Source organism: Thamnophis elegans, chromosome 5 (genome assembly GCF_009769535.1).
Source record: "Thamnophis elegans isolate rThaEle1 chromosome 5, rThaEle1.pri, whole genome shotgun sequence".
NCBI classification, from domain to species: domain Eukaryota; kingdom Metazoa; phylum Chordata; class Lepidosauria; order Squamata; family Colubridae; genus Thamnophis; species Thamnophis elegans.
Window position 1 is genome coordinate 58,389,072 of NC_045545.1, and position 18,806 is coordinate 58,407,877.

Below are 18,806 nucleotides of genomic sequence, written 5' to 3' on the forward strand. Positions count from 1 at the left end.
AGAACAACTAAGTGATCAGGAAAGGAGAAAAGAGCTGATAAGAAAAGAGTTGATATTCCCTCTATCCTGTACAATGCACTTTTCTGCCCCCCACAATTCATCAGAACCTGCTTCTTCCCACCTACCCCCAAAACAAAAATCCAAGGACAAGAGATCAGTATGGCTTCATGTCATGCATTCTTACCCAATGCACAGGTAAGCTCTTAAATGATGAGTAAATTTAATAAATGAATTCAAACAATGAAGTATGTGAGTCTCAGCCCATGCTTTAACTGTACATTCTTGGAAATGACTGGCACTGAGACTTTCTCCTAATGAAGGCCTTAACCTCTGTACAGTTCTACCCCAGAAAGGAATGAAGGTTTCACCAGCCACCTTGAATGTAGGATTGAGTCAATATTTGAAATTGCACAGGAGCTGTGTACACCCAACATTGGACAGAAGCCCATTTGTATTATTGTACAGTACTCTGAAAATACCCAATAAGAATGAAGCTTTCTGGCCCTACCCTTAGCCAAACTTGGCATCTGCCTTACTGGCTCACAATTTAGAATCTAAGAAGCCTGTTTTGAATTTGTTTTGGAAACACTTGTTATGGTTTAGCCTTATGTGTGAATCAGACCATTATAATTAATTAAACCCTGGTTTAGAGACATGACTTGGTGTTATACCAAGAGAAAAGTTCAAAGAAATTATGAAAAAAATGTATTATTGATGTAATAAACTTTTTCAAACTTGTGCTATACATCCTCCCCAGTTAGCAATCTAGCAGCTAAAGCGACAGCTCCAAAACCCATTAGTACAAATCAAATTTCATAACTATCAGTTATTACATGAACAGCAATGTAGCCAGTGGGATCTCCTTTAGGATAAACAGGATGAAATCATGATCTTGGAGCTTGGCAGAAAAGGCCCTCTCCTTCATATCCTTTCAGAGCCTCATCAAATGTAATGACGAATGTCTTATGTTATCAGGGATACAAATTCAACCTCCAACACTAGCATAATGAAAATCTGACTGAAAAGATGACTGATACATTCAAATGGTGGATTTAGATTCCACAAACCTGAAATACTGGTTTTGCTGACCTTTTTTAATTCTTTCCAACCCGACAGAGTGTTGGAAATAAATTACGTTCTGTCTGCCTGCCCATCTTTTTTCATCAGTAGGATGATAGAACAAAAAAGGATGAAATCTAATGTAGCAGGAGAAGCCAGCAAAAGAAAGATAGAGTTCCAAACTAGGTTGGATCAAATCAAGGAGGGGTAGAGAATCCCCCCCTCAAAAAAATCATCCTCCTGGAAAAGCAAATGGCAGTAGCTTGTAATGCTTTCAGAATTAAATTGTCTGTCTTTCTGGCATATGACCCAAAAAGGATCATATGGAGACCACTTTGTGGAAACATATGGTAGTATGTAAAGACAAAGACAGCACATATGGACCCATCTATATTAGATCTACACATATTCAAAATATTAACAGATATAGCCATCCCTCCCTCCCCCTCCCTCCCCCCTCCCTCCCTCCCTCTCTCTCTCTCTTACACACACACACACCAAGTTATTAAGCAAAGATTTAAACACCTCTGGTAAATATATATGTTTCAATGAATCCCTAAAGAAATAAACGCTAATATAATGTCTATATTGCACTGAATTAACACAGTACATGTATTGATGTAGAGTCATCTTAGGTCTTAGTATTTTTGCAAAATGAAAAATGGTAAAGTTCTAGAATAAAGGTTAGTCTCTTAACATACACATTTCATCAAAATAACTATGTAAAAGGTGCATCACATTTGTGCTGAAATTAGGAACATAACCAGTGGTGGGATTCAGCCAGTTCGCACCACTTCAGGAGAACCGGTTGTTAACTTTCTGAGCAGTTTGGTGAACTGATTGTTGGAAGAAATCATTAGGGCAGAGAACCGGTTGTTAAATCATTTGAATCCCACCACTGAACGTAACTATTTGTTAAAAACTAAGTGCAATTTGCAAAAAGTGGGGCTGAACTTGCCAAATACAATTAGCATAGAAGAAAAGAATGAGGTACGAGAGCTATGAGTTTGTTGTTTTCCAAGGCTGCATCTGGAGGGCAAAATTATTATCCAGCTTTCTAAACCCTCAAATGAGCATAGAAGCCCTTCAATGGATAAAATATTGAGCAATACTGTATAGGTTAGAAGCAGTGAAAAGCTGGAGCCAAGTCCTACTGACTCACAAGAGCTGATTATTAAATTTTCTGAAACTTTATGAGCTGAACTGAACCATCATGATTGTTGCATCAATCAGCTGTTCAGTGGCTAAATGGGACGGTGCTGGCAAGGGAGCCAGCATTACCAATAGATGTTGGGATTTTTTTTTCCAGACAGCCAGTTCTTAAAGATTTTACTGGGAATGAACAAGCTGGCACTCAATCCCGAGAAGACTGAGTGGCTATTGATGCCCCCTCCCAAAGATTGGCAATGTACTCCATCTCTCAGGCTGGGGGGTGAAATTATACGCCCTTCAGAAAGGGTTCGCAATTTGGGAGTCCTCCTGGACCCACAGCTGACTTTAGAAGAGCATTTGTCGGCTGTAACCAGGGGGGCATTTGCCCAGGTCCGCCTGGTGCACCAATTGCGACCCTACCTGGACCGGGAGGCCCTTTGAATAGTCACTCACGCCCTTGTGACCTCAAGAATGGACTACTGTAACGCGCTCTACATGGGGCTGCCCTTGAAGAATATTCAGAGACTTCAGCTTGTCCAGAATGCAGCCGCGCAAGCGATTGTGGGTGCACCTCGGTACACCCACGTGACACCTATCCTCCACGAGCTGCACTGGCTGCCTATTGGGCTCCGGACATGCTTCAAAGTGCTAGTCATTATTTTTAAAGCCCTACATGGTATTGGACCTGGGTACTTGAGAGACCGCCTCCTGCCAATTACTTCCCTGAGACCGATTAGATCCCACAGATTAGGCCTCCTCCGAATTCCATCTGCCAGCCAGTGCCGACTGGCAAATCTCCGGGGGAGGGCCTTCTCTGTGGCTGCTCTGGCCCTCTGGAACGATCTCCCCATGGAGATCCGGACCCTCATCACCCTCCAGGCTTTCCGCAAAGCCACGAAGACCTGGTTGTTCCGGCAGGCCTGGGGCTGATGGATTTCCAGCCCCACTTGAAATGTTGTGACTGTTGTTGTTTTTAATCTGTTTGTCTTTTGTCTTTTTGTACCCCCTTCCCACCTTTGGTTGTTAGCCGCCCCGAGTCCCTCGGGAGTGGGGCAGCATATAAATTAAATAAACATTCCAAACATTCCAAACATACCAGCACACGATTAGTTATAAAAAATTTGGGGGACATAAAGCTTTGCTTGACTCATATAGAGCAAGAGTGAAGAGCGGTTGCAAGAACTGGGTATGTCTAGTTTAATAGAAAGAAGGACTAGGGGAGACATGATAGCAGTGTTCCAATTTCTCAGGGGTTGCCACAAAAAAGAGGGAGTCAAACTATTCTCCAAGGCACCTGGGGGTAGAACAAGAAGCAATGGGTGCAAATTAATCAAGGAGAGAAGCAACTTAGAACTGAGGAGAAATTTCCTGACAGTTAGAACAATTAAACAGTGGAACAGCTTGCCTCCATTCACAGTGTTGTGAATGCCCCAACACTGCAAGTCTTTAAGAAGATGTTGGATAGCCATTTGTCTGAAACGGTATAGGGTTTCCTGCCTAGGCAAGGGATTGGACTAGAAGACCTCCAGGGTCCCTTCCAACTCTGCTATTGTATTGTATTGTATTGTATTGTATTGTATTGTATTGTATTGTATTGGTGTCAAACATGTGGCCCATGGACCAAATGCGTCACATACTGGCCATGCCCACCCCTCGGTTTACCAAAAGGAAAAAAAGTCGTGATATCTCATGTGAAGACAATGTGATATCGCAAATGTGATCCCCCTGGTATAGAGGGATGAAATTTCAAAGCTCCAAATGCCTTTGAGTGAGCTGCTTGAAACCATGCTTAACAAAAGTAGTGTTTGAAGCCAGAACTAAACTTAGAGTTGATTCATTTTGTTTTGTTTTACATTTCAAATTAATTAAAATAAAATATGTGTCAGCCCTACAAGGTAGACCATATCACAGAACAGACACCACATCGGCCTAATGTTACTTTTATTATATCACTTAAAGAGCCAAGGTGGCGCAGTGGTTAAATGCAGCACTGCAGGCTACTGCTAGATCAGCAGGTCAGCGGTTCAAATCTCACCGGCTCAGGGTTGACTCAGCCTTCCATCCTTCCGAGGTGGGTAAAATGAGGACCCAGATTGTTGGGGGCAATATGCTGACTCTCTGTAAACCGCTTAGAGAGGCCTGAAAGGCCTATGAAGCGGTATATAAGTCTACTGCTATTGCTATTGCTATAGTGGCTATATTAACACAGTCTTGCAAATCTAAATGTGCTTCCCTTCCTCCCTCTTTTATTTTCATGTTAACTGGGAGAAAGTGCCTCTTTGAGATGTTTTCATAAATTCATCTCTTTGTGTGGGCTTAAGCCACATTTATCTGATCATTGCCTTGTCATCCTCTAAACTCTCCACAATATGGTTAGTACTCTCTGCTCCTAAATGGAATACTTTTCTCTGTTCTCAGTGCACCTGGAGGTGGTAGGTATAAAAACATCAAAATAGAAACCTTGACTGTGGAATTGAGGTTACCATCTTAAATGTTTAAAGTGTCTCACTCTCCACTGAAAGCTAATACTTGTGTCATGTTAAAAAATATACTGTAATTTGGTAACAACCTTTGAAATTTGTCAAGCCTCCATTAAAGTCTTTTGGAGCATTCACAAAGTTTTTGTGCTTCAGGCTTCATGCCTCTTTTTTTGCACTTAATTTTGACATAGACTAGAGCAGAACAGAGTCATAAACTTTTCTCCACTACTCCTCCTTTTAGTGTAATCTTAATGTACATACCTTCCCTAAAAAATCCAAACAACAAGATGAATACAAATCAACAATGGAAACAATATAAGGGAAAGGTGGAATTTTTTTGTAACAATATAATGAACTGTAAAAAGTTCTTCACACTTCCCCTGGATGTTTATTAGTTTATTGAGATTAGTTTATTGGTATGTGTGTGTCTCTCTCCCCCAACACACACACCAGTTTTTTAACTCTTTATTTGCCCTTCATTATTTTGAGTTGAGCATTTTTATGTTCTGCTAAGTTCAGAAGACTTTGGCCTTTTTGCAAATACTCATTAGAAAGCCCAGGCTTTGTTTAATCATTATCCAACCTTGTATTCAGAACAGTGCTGTAAATATTCAAACAGAAAGAACACAAAATTCCAGTAAGATGTTTCATTTCCTAGTTACTCAAAGTTAACCCTTTTAGTTTCAGCATGTCTGCTGCTTATTAGTCCCTTTCCACCACCTGTAGCTGACAGTAGAATGTTGTACTGATTTGCACTTCACTGATTTCCTGAATCACTTCAGATGAGCATAGGCCAAGATATGAACGAAACAGTAAATCACATCCATGTAATCCTTTCTTATGAACTGTGGTTAAAGTTGAAGGTTCCTAGCGAATTACATTCACTCTGAAACAGGAATCTAATACTAGAATAACACTAAGATAACAATACCAATTTAGCAGAGATCCCATTTGGTGTAGTAATACAGCAGTACCCTGCTTCCCTGAAAATAAGACCACATCGGATAATAAGTCGAATGGGACTTTTGAGAGCATGAGCTGAAATCTGCCCTCCCCTGAAAATAAGCCCTCCCTGAAAATATTACAACACAGCAGCAGCCATGAGGTGACCATGCTCGCTGCCTCCTGCACTCAAAAATAATAAGACCTCCCCAAAAATAAGGCCAAAGGCTTATTTCGGGGGTCAAAAGAAAATAAGACATTGTCTTACTTTTGGGAAAACATGGTAGTATGTACAATGGTAATTAGAATGCTGGCCTAGAAAACAGGAGATTGTGAATTCTAAGCCTTCTTTGGACATGAAAGAGGGCTGGGCGACTTTGGGCCACTTTTACTCCCAGCATCCGGAAGTTGTTATTGTAAGGAAAACAGGAAGTAGGAATATTCATTAGGTTTGCTGCCTTGAGTTATATATATTAAAAGGTGGGATAAAAATCTAAACATCATCCTCATTATTATCATAATAGTGAATGTGAGTTCTTATTTTATAACTTTGTGTCTGTCATATTGCCTTTCCATACTCAGCCTACAAAAGGAGGGGGATTACTTCTTTATATTTCTTTTCTTTTTCTTTGCTATAGTTTTTTTTAGTTTTCTTTGTATATTACTGTTTTCCCCTTTTTTCCACTTTCATTTTTTTCTTTTTTCTTTTCCTTTTTTAAATATAATTTGCATTAGTTCTTAATCTGTGAACTCTAAGGTTTAATACAACTATTATAAAAAACAGAATGAAACCACCTTAGAACTCAATAAAACCTTAGAGTTATGAGAAGGCATTTTTACTTCTAGCAGAGAATAACGACAACATCTAGCCACAATAATTAATTGATTGCAGGGAAAGTAAAACTAATTATAAAGGAGTGTGACTTCTATACTTCCTGTATGGTGGAGGATCATATTCTTTATTTTTCTAGTTAACTTTGGAACAAGCCTTATAATTCTGGGACTTTCTTATAGGCTTCTATTTTAGTATTAACCATGCTTAACCAAACATAACTTTTGGGAATCAACCAAAGTTGAATTGAAGCTGTCATTTGGTATAATTTTAGGGGAATATCCATGTTGATCATTTGGATTTACCAAAACGTATGGGCCATTTTGTTTCATGGGGGAACTGAGGCATAATATATGCAATAAGAGTCTGAGAGGGTTGGTCTCTGATGTGGGTCAGTTGGATTTGGGTGAAGCTGAAACGTACTGCTACTAAGTAACTCTGAGTTTACTTAGTGACATATGAAATGCAAGGTTGATTCAGCTATAATTTAGATGTTGAAAGAATAGCAGGCGCACCAACTGCTATTTTGTGGGATAATTCAAGAGTAAGTTTCAAGTTGTAGAGTGACAAATAGACTTTTTCTCTGAGGCTACATTGTGGCAGAAGCCCGTTTCACCATTCCAAGCTATTAAGAGACATTTCAACTATCAGTGATATTAGCTGAAGTTTAAAACATGTAGCAGGAAAAGTGGGCATCTAAAATGATCCCAGATTGCCTTTTCATAACGATTGAATCTATATCCTCAGGCTTAGAGTCACAGGATGAACTATAAACTTGCTACTAATGTTGACTATAAACTAGAAGTAACCTTAAAATGGTAGGTAATTCATCTCCCAGCCAATTTGGTCATCATCTCTGTAATCTGTCTGCCTCACCTATTTCCTCTTTGTTGTTTCTTATCCTGACAAAACACCCTCAACTCATTTCAACCTTCCTTCATACTATTATTAATGCATTTGTTTTAACAGTATATATTCTTATTGTCATTATAGTTGGCTACACAGTCAGCCAAATGTTTAGACAGGATTTGGCACTTTTATCCACCTAGGAGTCCTCCCAAGGACCTGGGACAGGCAGATTGTGGTTTAATGGTGTATTAAAAGTATCATCACAGGATGTAAATTGTTCCAAATAAAGCTGCCTTTTGCAAGTGACTGATGGTAATTTTTGTCAATGTAGATAGCATTTAAATGGTATTCTAGATATTTTGGAATTGCGTGCAAGGCACCTATTCGTAGTAGTACTATCTTTTGCCACAATCGTTCTATTTCTATCTCCAGGTCTTTGTGTTTTGTTATTTTTCTCCAGTTCTTTGATTCTGCTCTCTTCAGGTACTACAGCATTCTCTATTCAGACTTTATGTCTTTCTTACCAACAGTTGTTAAGTCTGGAGCATTATGTGCCTGATGCTTATTATTATTGCTGTAGTATTAAGAAATAAAAATTATAAACTTAGTTTGCTGGTTTTAAAAAATGAGGAAGTTGAAATCCCAACTATCTGCAAGGTGTGCTTTGAGTTTTGCAATAGTTTAAACAAAAATGTTGCCAGTGGTGCTTGTCTTATAACTGCATTGAAAGCCAGGGCTGTCAATGACAGTCCACACCATTGTTCTTGTAAATACCATTTGCTTAAATATACCATGGGCCAGGACAAAAGAAGTGCATACTTCAAATGGATTAAAGGATATGGATATACCTAAACTGAATGATCTCTTTGCCTTGATTAGTATATCCAAACCATGACATACATTTTTGAAATGTTCAGATTTCAAAAACTATTTAATAAATGACACTAGAGAACGGTAACTTGAAAAATGCTACCCTAGAGTTTCTTGAACTCGTAGAAATAATTGCATAATTTATTGGATTCTGTCCAAAATATTGTTGTACGCCATCCAATGTCACTTTCTATGAGATGGGTGATAATTTGATTAATGAATGGATGAATAAATATCCTTAACCTTCTTATTTGAATGGCTATAGAGACACATTATCAGGCAGACTTTTTACTGGTAGATTACAAGTCAAGATGAAATGAAACATGTTATTTCTGCATTTTCTAGATTGGTTCCATAATTATGTGTGTGGATGCTTCCTGAAGTTTCCCTAGTTATAAAATTTGGGGAAAGTTTAAAAGATTGCACTTTGGAATTCCACTAATATGAGTTAGCAATGTAGCAGAGTTGATTTATGAACTGAATTTGCATTTTCACTATAGTTTAAATAATATTTATCTTGTTCTTGAGCAATGATATAAACAATAAGTAATTTACAAATATTGCAGGAAAAATATTTTGGAATATTTAGAAAAATATTTTAAAAATGGAATAAGTAATAGTAAAGTTTGTCTCTCTGTGTGTGTTTATGTGTATGTATCTGTGTGGGGGGGTTGCATGCATGCATCTGTGCATGTGTGTATTAATTAGATTTGTCTACTGAGGCATTTATGTTTACCACTTTTATAGAATGTTAATGTCTTTCAACCTTTTTAGAATGCTCAAGAAGCACATGGGGTAGCTGTACCAACACCATCTGTTCCAGACAGCTTTGAGGACAAGCTACCAGCAGGTAAAATGATAATTGAGATGGGTGCTCACCATATCTATTATCTGCATATCATTAGCTATCATTCATTATCTTATTTGACAGTGAAATCATAAATTTTGCTTTGGCATCAGTATATCATCTTGCAATGTTAGCACAATGTAGTTTTTTGTGATGTTTCTGAACTTTTGTGAAACTGTATAATCTATCATTCACACTGAGGACTGAAACAAAAGGCAACATATTTAGATGTTGACCACAATTTATGGAAAGGGTCTTTAGCTGGCATAAGGAAGGAAACCATCTATCAGGAGAATAGAAAGATCATTTCTGATTTCAGGGTCTATTATTCCTCTTAAGGTAAGTCAACCATGTGGTGGCTATAGACATTATGGCAACTATGATTGTTTTTAAGTAGTGACCATGAAAAAGCATTTTTTTAAAAGTAATTGTTTTCAGCTTACTGTTGTTTTTCGTTTGGTACTGCTTTTATTGCTTCTATTTATGCTGTCTTGTTGTAGTTTTAGATGATACCATGGATGTTGTAAATCGTTCTTCTATAGTTTATACAGTGGCATGCTGGAAAACATTGAAGACCTGGCTCCATTGCCACCTCTGTCCAGGTAGTCACAGAACATGTGGCTACCTCGACAGAGGCATGTGGCTCATCTTTGCTCTCATCCAGTTTGCAAAATTCCAGAAAATTTATCAGCTTTTGTGAGCTCCCTTCAGCACACTACTGAGTCTGCAAGCCACCAAAAGTGAGAGCGAGACCTGAAGCTTTGCAGAAGTTTACATGGATATTTCAAATTGTTCTTTTACAGTCTATATAGTAGCATGCTGGTAAACGTTGAAGAAGTGCCTCCATTGCTGCCTTTGCCCTGGAGTAGATGGAAGGATCTTAGGCTAGGAGAGGGAGGGAAGTGTAGAGGAGGTCAATGCATTGGTTTATGGATGGTAGTAGTGACAGCATGAAATGTTTTGATGGGAGACAGAGGGAGGTCCATTTGTGGGGAAGGCCTTCCTCGTGTTTAGTACTGATGGTGGGTTCTAGCCATCTGAGTTCTAGCCCAGGCCTGGTCAGTAGACTTACAGAAGCCTGGATTTTTTACTGTTGCTGCTTAATACCAGATTGAGTAATAATAACGCTTCGTTAGTTGTGATCTTATCAGGGAGGAGTAGGACAACTTGGCAGGTGTTACCGAAACCTGGCCGAGGCCTTAAGGGGGGAGTTCCCGTTTCTGAAATGTGTCCAGCTGGGTTCAGAATATGGCACCAGGCAGGGGAAGAGGGAAAATAGTTGTCATTTTCTGTTGGTGTTCGGAGATGCTGTTGCCCCAAGTTGCCAGATATATATTGCAAATATGCTTGGGAGATCATTGGGATTATTTTGTTATTGTGCCAGCCTCCCTGGGGCAGAGCAATTCCCCTACATAAATAAATAATCTGTATATTTAATTACTACGTGACATTATCTGCTTAAAAAAGAATTGATTGGGTTTGAGTCAAAAAGGATCTGAATATCAGTGTTTCGATTGATATCCTAGCCTTTGGCAGTTTTAATCAATCAAGAAGAATTCTACTACCTATATTCCATAACAGATAATAGCTAACAACCTACTAGATTTTTTAAAAAAATCTGAATTTAAATTTAGTGACAAATATGCAGCACAACAATGCTCAGTTAAGCTTGGCATACCTATTGCACAAGATGCTAGTCATTTAAAGAAATGTTAACCATTACCATTCCCTTTATAGTTAAGTACAATCTTCCTCTAGCCAGAAGCTTTTAGTTGCATGAAGCTTACAAAACTGCTTCTCTGTCATATGTAATTTTTGCTTGTCTGTTTGATTGATTACATGACATCAAATCAGTGTCAACTCTTAATTACCATAAAGTTACTTGATCACATTTTCTTTAAATGAGCCTTTAATGCAGAGCCATTATCCATGCATTTGGGATATAAGTTTTGTTCAACAAATCTATAGGGCATAAGGAAGATCCCTTTAAAGACAACCAAGATTTTTAATGTGCTATCTGATAACATTTCAATACCCCCATATTTTGTTATCCTATTTGTTTTTAAATAAACACTTACTATTTATTTTTAAGATTATGAACTCCCTTTTAGTTTTTTGGCCTTCCTATTCTGAGACCTTTCAAAACATTTACTACAAATGGAAAATATTTAGCATTGCTAGCAGGAAGGCTTGGCACAGAGTTGAGGGGAGCTATCATTAACTTAAATCAGTCTCTTAAAAGCAAGTTCAGCTAGTTTTTGTAGTCAGGTAGCCATGGCAATTAGCAAACTTTTTAAAACATATACAGTTACTTCCTTGTTAATGAGCAGATCTACTTTGCCATGGTTACTGTTTGCTGAGAATCAGAAAAAATGTATTTTGTTTGTTCTTCTTTATAACAACTCCTTATAGGCTTTCCAGCCTCTAAAGCTCTATTATCTGTGCCATCTCTGGAAGGAACATTTCCTGGATACCAAATAAGTGGTATACAACAGCTTCTAAAATTAATTATGCTGTTCTTTTTACATATTTTTTGTAGATCATTCAAACAGCACTAAATGTCCCATTTACATTGGTAGACTAATATATCTGACTTGTTTTGCCACTGAACTGAACTGATCTGAATTGATTTGGGGCTATATTGTATACCTTTTCTGTTGTGGGGGGTCCTTTTCTTATTTTTCTTTCTCTCCTCAAAACTAATGTTATCTTATTAGCCCAGAAAGATTTTTACACGGGACCAAATCCTTTTATCATTGGCACATTGCTTTGTTTCTCTCTCTCTCTCTCCCTCCCTCCCTCCCTCCCTCCCTCCCCCCCCCCCGTGACTTGGAATGTACAGAAGAATGAGAAGAGCGCACATTGTTAACATTTATTTTTATTTAGAACGTAATATTACAGAAAGAAATTGAACTAATTTTAATTAAATGATTTAAACCAGGTTCTCTTAACAGCATAATTTCTGTAGGCTGTTAATCTTTGGTTTTTCTGGCACTACAGATACAGGCTCACTCTGACAGGATCACATATTAGTAATAAAAAACATGCAAGCTGATTGAAAGAGTGCTATTTGTGTCTCTGGTGGGTTGCTATTCCAGAGGACAGGGACCAGTTCAGAGAAGCTTCCTCAGCTGCATAAGAGGACAATGTTTAATAGAAGGGCCCAAGAGCATACCCATTCTGCTAGAACATAGCAGGTGGGAAGAAACAGTTGGAGATAGATAGTTCTTCTGTTATCTAGATCCTATGCCATAAATGACTTTATAAGTAATAACCAATACTTTGAATTGCACCCAGAAGCCACCTGGCAACAAATGCAACATTTTTAAAAGTGATGACACATTAGCATGCTGAAAGGCTGATATTATTGTTTGCACTGCTGCAGTTTGTACTAATAGCTTCCAGATGGCCTCCAAGGTCAGCTCCACGGACATTGCAATAATCTGGATGTGGAGACTCCAAGCTCTCCTCAGACCCATCCGTCTAACTCAATGTCCCCCTTTTTAGTACTGTCCTTCTAGTAGAATATAAATGGGGTAGATGTCTTCTATTACCACACTTTGAGTGATTCTTCTAATACTTAATTATTATAAGCTATTAAAACACTGTTTAGGCAGATGGGGGAACTGAACATTTCTCCCACCTATACTATCATCCCTGTTGTTATGAAATCCTACCAATGAAATTATCCTCATCTTCCATAGAAAAGAAGTATTTTTGAGAGGGGAAGATGCATTTCCATATCATCTCTCTGATTTATATGATTATATTGAGTTGCATTAATATCTGTGGTGTATCCTTTAAAGCAAAGTTGAGCATGATGTTTAATTTCATGTACATGTACAATATATAAATAATGTATATTATTTAATAAAAATAATCTGGGAGGAAAAACATGATTATTAACCCATCGGAAGCAGGGGATAAACTTAAACTTTCCTTCCTGCTGCTATTCAGAATAAATTGTGTCATCTGTTGGGCTTTTTATCTGTAAGCACAAACTATTGCTTCCCATGGGAGCAGAAGCTCTTTGCTTTTAGCATGGCTCTTATGCAATGGCAGCTTCCCCAACATAAAGTTCTACAGATGTTTAGGGATGCAGCTCAAAGTTCACCACTCATAATGTCCTCCAGCCATGTTGGGATTTTGCCTTCTACATTTGCAATCCTGATTCATTTGGAGGAAGACAGGTTACAGAAATCTACTCTCCTGCATCAAAAAGAACAGATTAAATTACAAATTATAGACATGTCTCCTATTACAGGAATAGACCTTTTTATTGTTCAATAGAGATTCCAGTCACCATGCCACCACACTGCTCTCTTAAGTATGATAGAAACATTTGATGTGGTTGCCGTAGTAGTGATTATGTCCTTTCATAATTTGCCTCTTATGGCCCAAATGAACTTCCCCTAAAGAACTTCCCACTTGTTAAATTAGAAAAAGCATTGGTGACTGAAACTTCCATTTCCATTATAAAAACGTCACTTAATTTACTGCAGCATCTTAAAGAAAATCAATTGAAAACCAAAAATTGAAGGCATTATAAATGGATTTGTACTTGTTGTTTTTCTGAGTTTTCACCACCGGGGCCGGAGGAGGAGCTATTTTCTCTTATTCCCTTCAAAACCTTTTGAATGTATTTCTCAATATGGTCCAACAGAAAATATTCACTTAGATAAATTTACTCTTTCAGATGTAAAATGAGAGCAATGCAATATATTTATATATGTATGTACGTATTTCTTCCTAGGTTCACAAATCAATGGCAGTTATAGAAAGTACAATTCAGTCATTGACCTGAGGACAAAGCCATTTGGGGATGATTATTTGGATGATGACTACATTCCACCACCACCTTCAATTCCTCCTCCTTCACCACCACCACTTTCAGTTGATTTACCACCAGTTTCACCTTCTGTGGTAGTTCTACCTCCACCACCAATGACTCCTCCACCTCCACCACCAATGACTCCTCCACCTCCACCACCAATGACTCCTCCACCTCCACCTCCACCAGCATTGCCAGCTCCATGTCTTTCAACTCTGGCGCCATCTTCATTCCCATATTCCGATGTGTCTTCTCCCAGTACTCCAACTCCACCAGACTTCATTCCTCCTCCCCCTCCTCCCCCACTTCCTCCTCCAGAGTTTATGGATACTGCAGTATCTTATATTCCTCCAGTTTCATTACCAGTTCATACACAATTCTTCTCAAATGGTGTGTCTAAATGGAAATCAGAGACTTCTCTCAATTCTCCAGCAATACCTATTCACAAGGAGACACAGTTACCGCAATCCAGCCCAGAGGCTCATCTCACTTTCCCCAAATTATTAAAAGTACCCCCTCCAACTCCCATGAGAACATCATCTATTTCCTCAGGAGAAAAAGACTTTAGTTCCAAAGAATATTTTCCTACAATGGCACCAGACAGTCACACTCCTCTGTTACCTACTGTACAATCTTCTACCATAGTTTACTCAGAGGCAGAAGCTGGGGCCAAAACTACTATGGAAAAGCATTCTGCTTTAGTCACAGTATCTGAAACATCAGATTCCAAAAGTCGCCCACGGAAGAAAAAACAGAATTTATCTTGGTCCACCGAAGAAAGAACAGAATTTTCATCTCCAGATCATGCATCGTCTGATGATGATATCTGGAAAGAACGTTGCAATTTAGATAAGTTGAAGAATGAACTGTCAACCCTACTGTCCTCAACTTGCAGAAAGGATGACCGGCCAACGGAAAGAATTACAGTTTCTAAAGCTAAAGGCACAGATATTGATAGCAACAATATTACTACAGATGAATTAAAACTAGTTAAGCATGATGTGAAAAAAATACATTTATCACAAGGAGCGGAGAATGAGAAGAAAGAAAAGAAATGTGCCAATAATCCTCCAGCCAAATCTTCCACCAAAGATGCTTTCTCAACTACAGACACTCAAGCAAATTGTGCTATGAAACTGAAAGAGGAGTTGGAAGCTTTATTGTCTCCAGTCAAGGAAGGAGGCCCACCTTTGGCACTTGCAAACCTGAGACATAATCCAGAAAAAAGAAAACAAGTTACTCTTCAGTTTTCCAGCAATAAGGTCAATAATGGTGAGTTAAAATTTTCAACAGGAAAACTGGAAGGTACAGAGAAGGAACCAACAATGCCTAGTGATTCTGTCCACACATCCAAGTCACCAGTTCCATCTTTAAAACCCAAAAGTGAACTTTTGGCTCCAGCTACATCTTCCTCTCCTAATTCTGAGGCTACCTTAGTCACACGAAGTGCTTCTCCTACTAAGGATCTCTCTGTGCAATATAAGACTCATAGGTCAAGATTGGAAACTGTTGACAGCCTTGTCTCTGCAATGGCTTCCCAAGCTACATATGATGGACTCAGCAGCCCAAGTAATAATGAAAATCAAAGATATTCTACTGGAAACATGCCCTCAACATCCAAATTATCTAGGAATGCAGAGCAATTGAGCAGTGATAGTCTGTTTCATCCTGTTACCGGAGAAAAAGTAGAGAAAGGCTCTCCAATGGCTCTTCTTCTGGCTGCACAATTGCGAGCCAATAGAGTCAAGTCTTCTGTTCCTGCCTCTCAAAATAATAGTTCTGTTTTGGAGAAAACTCAGCTCAAGTTGAACAATAGCTGCCAATCAGAGAATGGGTTATCCAGCATTTATTACAGCAATTCAAAACCCAACACTATCAAGGTGGTCCCAAAGTCCCCACACAATGACTTATTGGCAGTCTCTGAAAGTAAGCAATGTAATGGAGCAAGTGCATCCAACAACAATATCAGGAGTTTGTCAGGACAAACTGAAAATATGCCACAAATATTCTCCAATGCTACCGAACAATGCAGGAGCACAGTGAAATTCAGGGAGATAAATGAGTCTCCGAGTCTTTCATCAAATAAGTGTGGTTCTTCTATTTTGCTTCAAAACTCAAACTCAAGTCACTTGAAGCAGCAAGGTCCACAGAGTGCATCCGAAAGTCCCTTTCATTTTTTCTCTCCACCCCAAAACCATACAGTTAAAAATGATCAGGTGGAGGAAGGATTCAATTATGAAATAATTCCTCCACCACCAGAGTTCAGCAACGATACCTCTGAAATCCCAAAGTTTTCTTCAAATACTCAGGTCTCAGATATGCAACCTAACTTCAACAACTCAAGCTACAACTATGGCAATAGTTACCCTCTGACATCAGCAGTCCAAAGGCCAAATGACTATAGTCACCCTTATCCAGCTGGTAGCTATACCTCCAATTACCTTAGTAGCTGTCCCAATAGCCGCCCCCTAATTAAAAAACGCCTTTATTTATCAGAGACTGATGACTTATATAGTAGGACAGCTATGTCTGCTCGCAGTATGAGCACACCTAACTCCTATGGCTACAACTCTTCAGCTATGGAAGGGATTCATCGAGCAAATTATCCTCACAGAAATGTTCCCAATGGTACACAGGGTCGAAGGGTATCCTTGGAATTGCCTGGAAAAATTATAACTTACAATACTTCTGTCAATGATGCCCAGTCTAAAAGCCAAAATGGAGACTATTCCGCCAATGCCTCTGGCAGGTATGTTTCATTTGTCATAAATATAGGAGTTGTAATGTGAGTAGGAACTGCATGGAAATATTTTGGCCAGAAGTCAGCATGTAGGTTGACATTCTGCAGTTACTTTTGTCCAGTATAATGTAAGCAATCTGTTCCCCCACCTCTTTTTTTAGAGTTACAATGCTCTAGGTAGAGTATTTTCCATTTAAGTTATTATTCAGTCAGGTGAACAGATGAATAATACCGCTTCAGCCAAATGCCTGATTCTTCCACACTTGTTCCTACTGCTAAGATCACTTCAAATTATATTTATAGAGAAGGCATGGGTACCAAGAAACTTATATAATTCAACAGAATTATTGTTTCCAGGTACTTTAATTATTTTTGAAACAGAAGCAAAAATATTAAAACCATCCAGATTATTATTTATATTGGTAAGATAAACTTGTTAGAATTTAGCTTAGAAAGCGATTATGCCTCCCCCAAAAAATGTATTAAGTATTTCATATTCGCTGTTCATGTTTCTAGCAATCAAAGACTATCTCACTAACAAAATCTCAAACAATATTGATTTGAAAAGTTTCTTCATTTAACATTTTGATCTTGTACTTAGAATTAAATATACCTCTTAATTGAATCACAGGTCTTTATTTATTGCTAATAATTTCTATTGAGCTAATGATATTTTTTATATTTCTTCTGTTTAGGCCTTTCCACATTAGTCCACAATATGGAACTCTAAATACATTTACTGTCAGGCCTGGCACAAGACAACCCATTTCTTATTCCTACCAAGGCCTTCTTTAAGATCATTCTGTCAGAAGCTCTGCAACTGTACACAGCTTGTTACTACTCAACCTGGACCTCATTCTTTGTTCTGTATTATAACTCGCCTCTGTAGGGCCTCTGTATCTTTTTGTAAACATATTAGTTTTAAGTTATTCAGACAATGTTATGAATGAGTCTTATGAAGCTATCTTAGTAACAAACCTCTTTGCATCATGTAAGATTAGCTATGTAAGTGTCTTCATTCTAGGGCACATTTGGCTAATAGGTATCTGCTTTGAAAGAACAGGCATGGAGTAAATTTTACCTTACTACCTTACCGTCTTTACAAACATGCATTGGTCATTCAGAAAAAGCAAGTAAAGGAGGAAGAATGCAACAGAAAGGTGAAGCAAAGAACCTATGATCCAAGATGAAGAATGCAGTTCAGTAACCCACTCATGGCTGCTCTAGATCAGGCATGGCCTAAAAAGCCCGCTGTTAGCTAGAAGAAAATGGTACAGTTGTGGGAAAAGAAAGGAAGAGTTTAGAGGAATAAAGGATGAGCAAGAGAGAAAGATTAGAATTTTGTGATACTTGCAGTTTCAATAGTGCTAGCACAAAAGAAAATTGACAGGAAATTTTGTCTATGGAGATTCTCACTCATCCAGGTCATGGTTATCTCAAAGGTGTTTTTGAAGAAGTAACTGGACTGTCTGGTTTTTCTTTGAAGACTTTTGCTTGTCATCCAGGAAGCTTCAGCTCTGAGCCTCTTTCAAAAGCACCTTTGGGATGACAAGAGCTTTTCTTAGCAGTGCATCTCTAAGTTGTACCCACTATTTTTTTGTTTATCACACCATTGTTAGAATCCTGAATAGAAAAAAAATGAGAAACCCAGAGGCCCTTGTCAAATATTCTTATATCTTGCAAAATATTTGAGACTGAACTGATAAAAATGATAGCCATTCTAGAGACACAAATTTAATTCTTGCAGTTCCCTTTAAAAACACACAGTTGGATTTAATTTGGGAGCCATTTTTAATTAAAAACGGTACAATATTTAAATGGACCAAACAATATATAGCTGCTGGGATAACCTGGCAATTCATTGCTGCATTGTTTTAATTTTCAAGAATGCAATTGTTCTGTCTACAACCTTGTTTTTCTTATGGTTTCTTATTTTGGTTTAGGAGTTAAAAATATTTAATGGATATGAGAGGTGTTTAGTGCAACAGGTGCCGGCATTTACACAAATTAAACCAAATTATATCTCTGTAACTGAAGGGGAAAGCAATGCATGCTTAAAGGTCACCTTGGAAAATGTCAAATATGTTTGTTTGGAGATAAATCTTATTCAGTGGGATTTACTGCTTAAGTAGAAGAAAAGAGCTATAATCCATTTTGGCTTGTACTGGTTATACATGAGAATTACATGTAGTCTTTGAATTATA

General features: G+C 38.2%; 1 protein-coding gene across 2 annotated transcripts in view; it reads left to right on the forward strand.

Moving 5' to 3' along the window:
• Window positions 1-17,986, forward strand: part of C5H6orf132 (chromosome 5 C6orf132 homolog) — a 41,402-nt gene extending 23,416 nt beyond the window's left edge. For both annotated transcript variants that reach the window (XM_032217534.1, XM_032217535.1), the window contains exons 3-5: window positions 8,959-9,034; window positions 13,785-16,611; window positions 17,298-17,986. In XM_032217534.1, the coding sequence (XP_032073425.1) occupies window positions 8,959-9,034; window positions 13,785-16,611; window positions 17,298-17,397 (3,003 nt within the window). In that variant the 3' untranslated portion in view covers window positions 17,398-17,986. The remainder of the gene's footprint in view (window positions 1-8,958; window positions 9,035-13,784; window positions 16,612-17,297) is intronic.
• The last annotated feature ends 820 nt before the right edge of the window (window positions 17,987-18,806 follow it).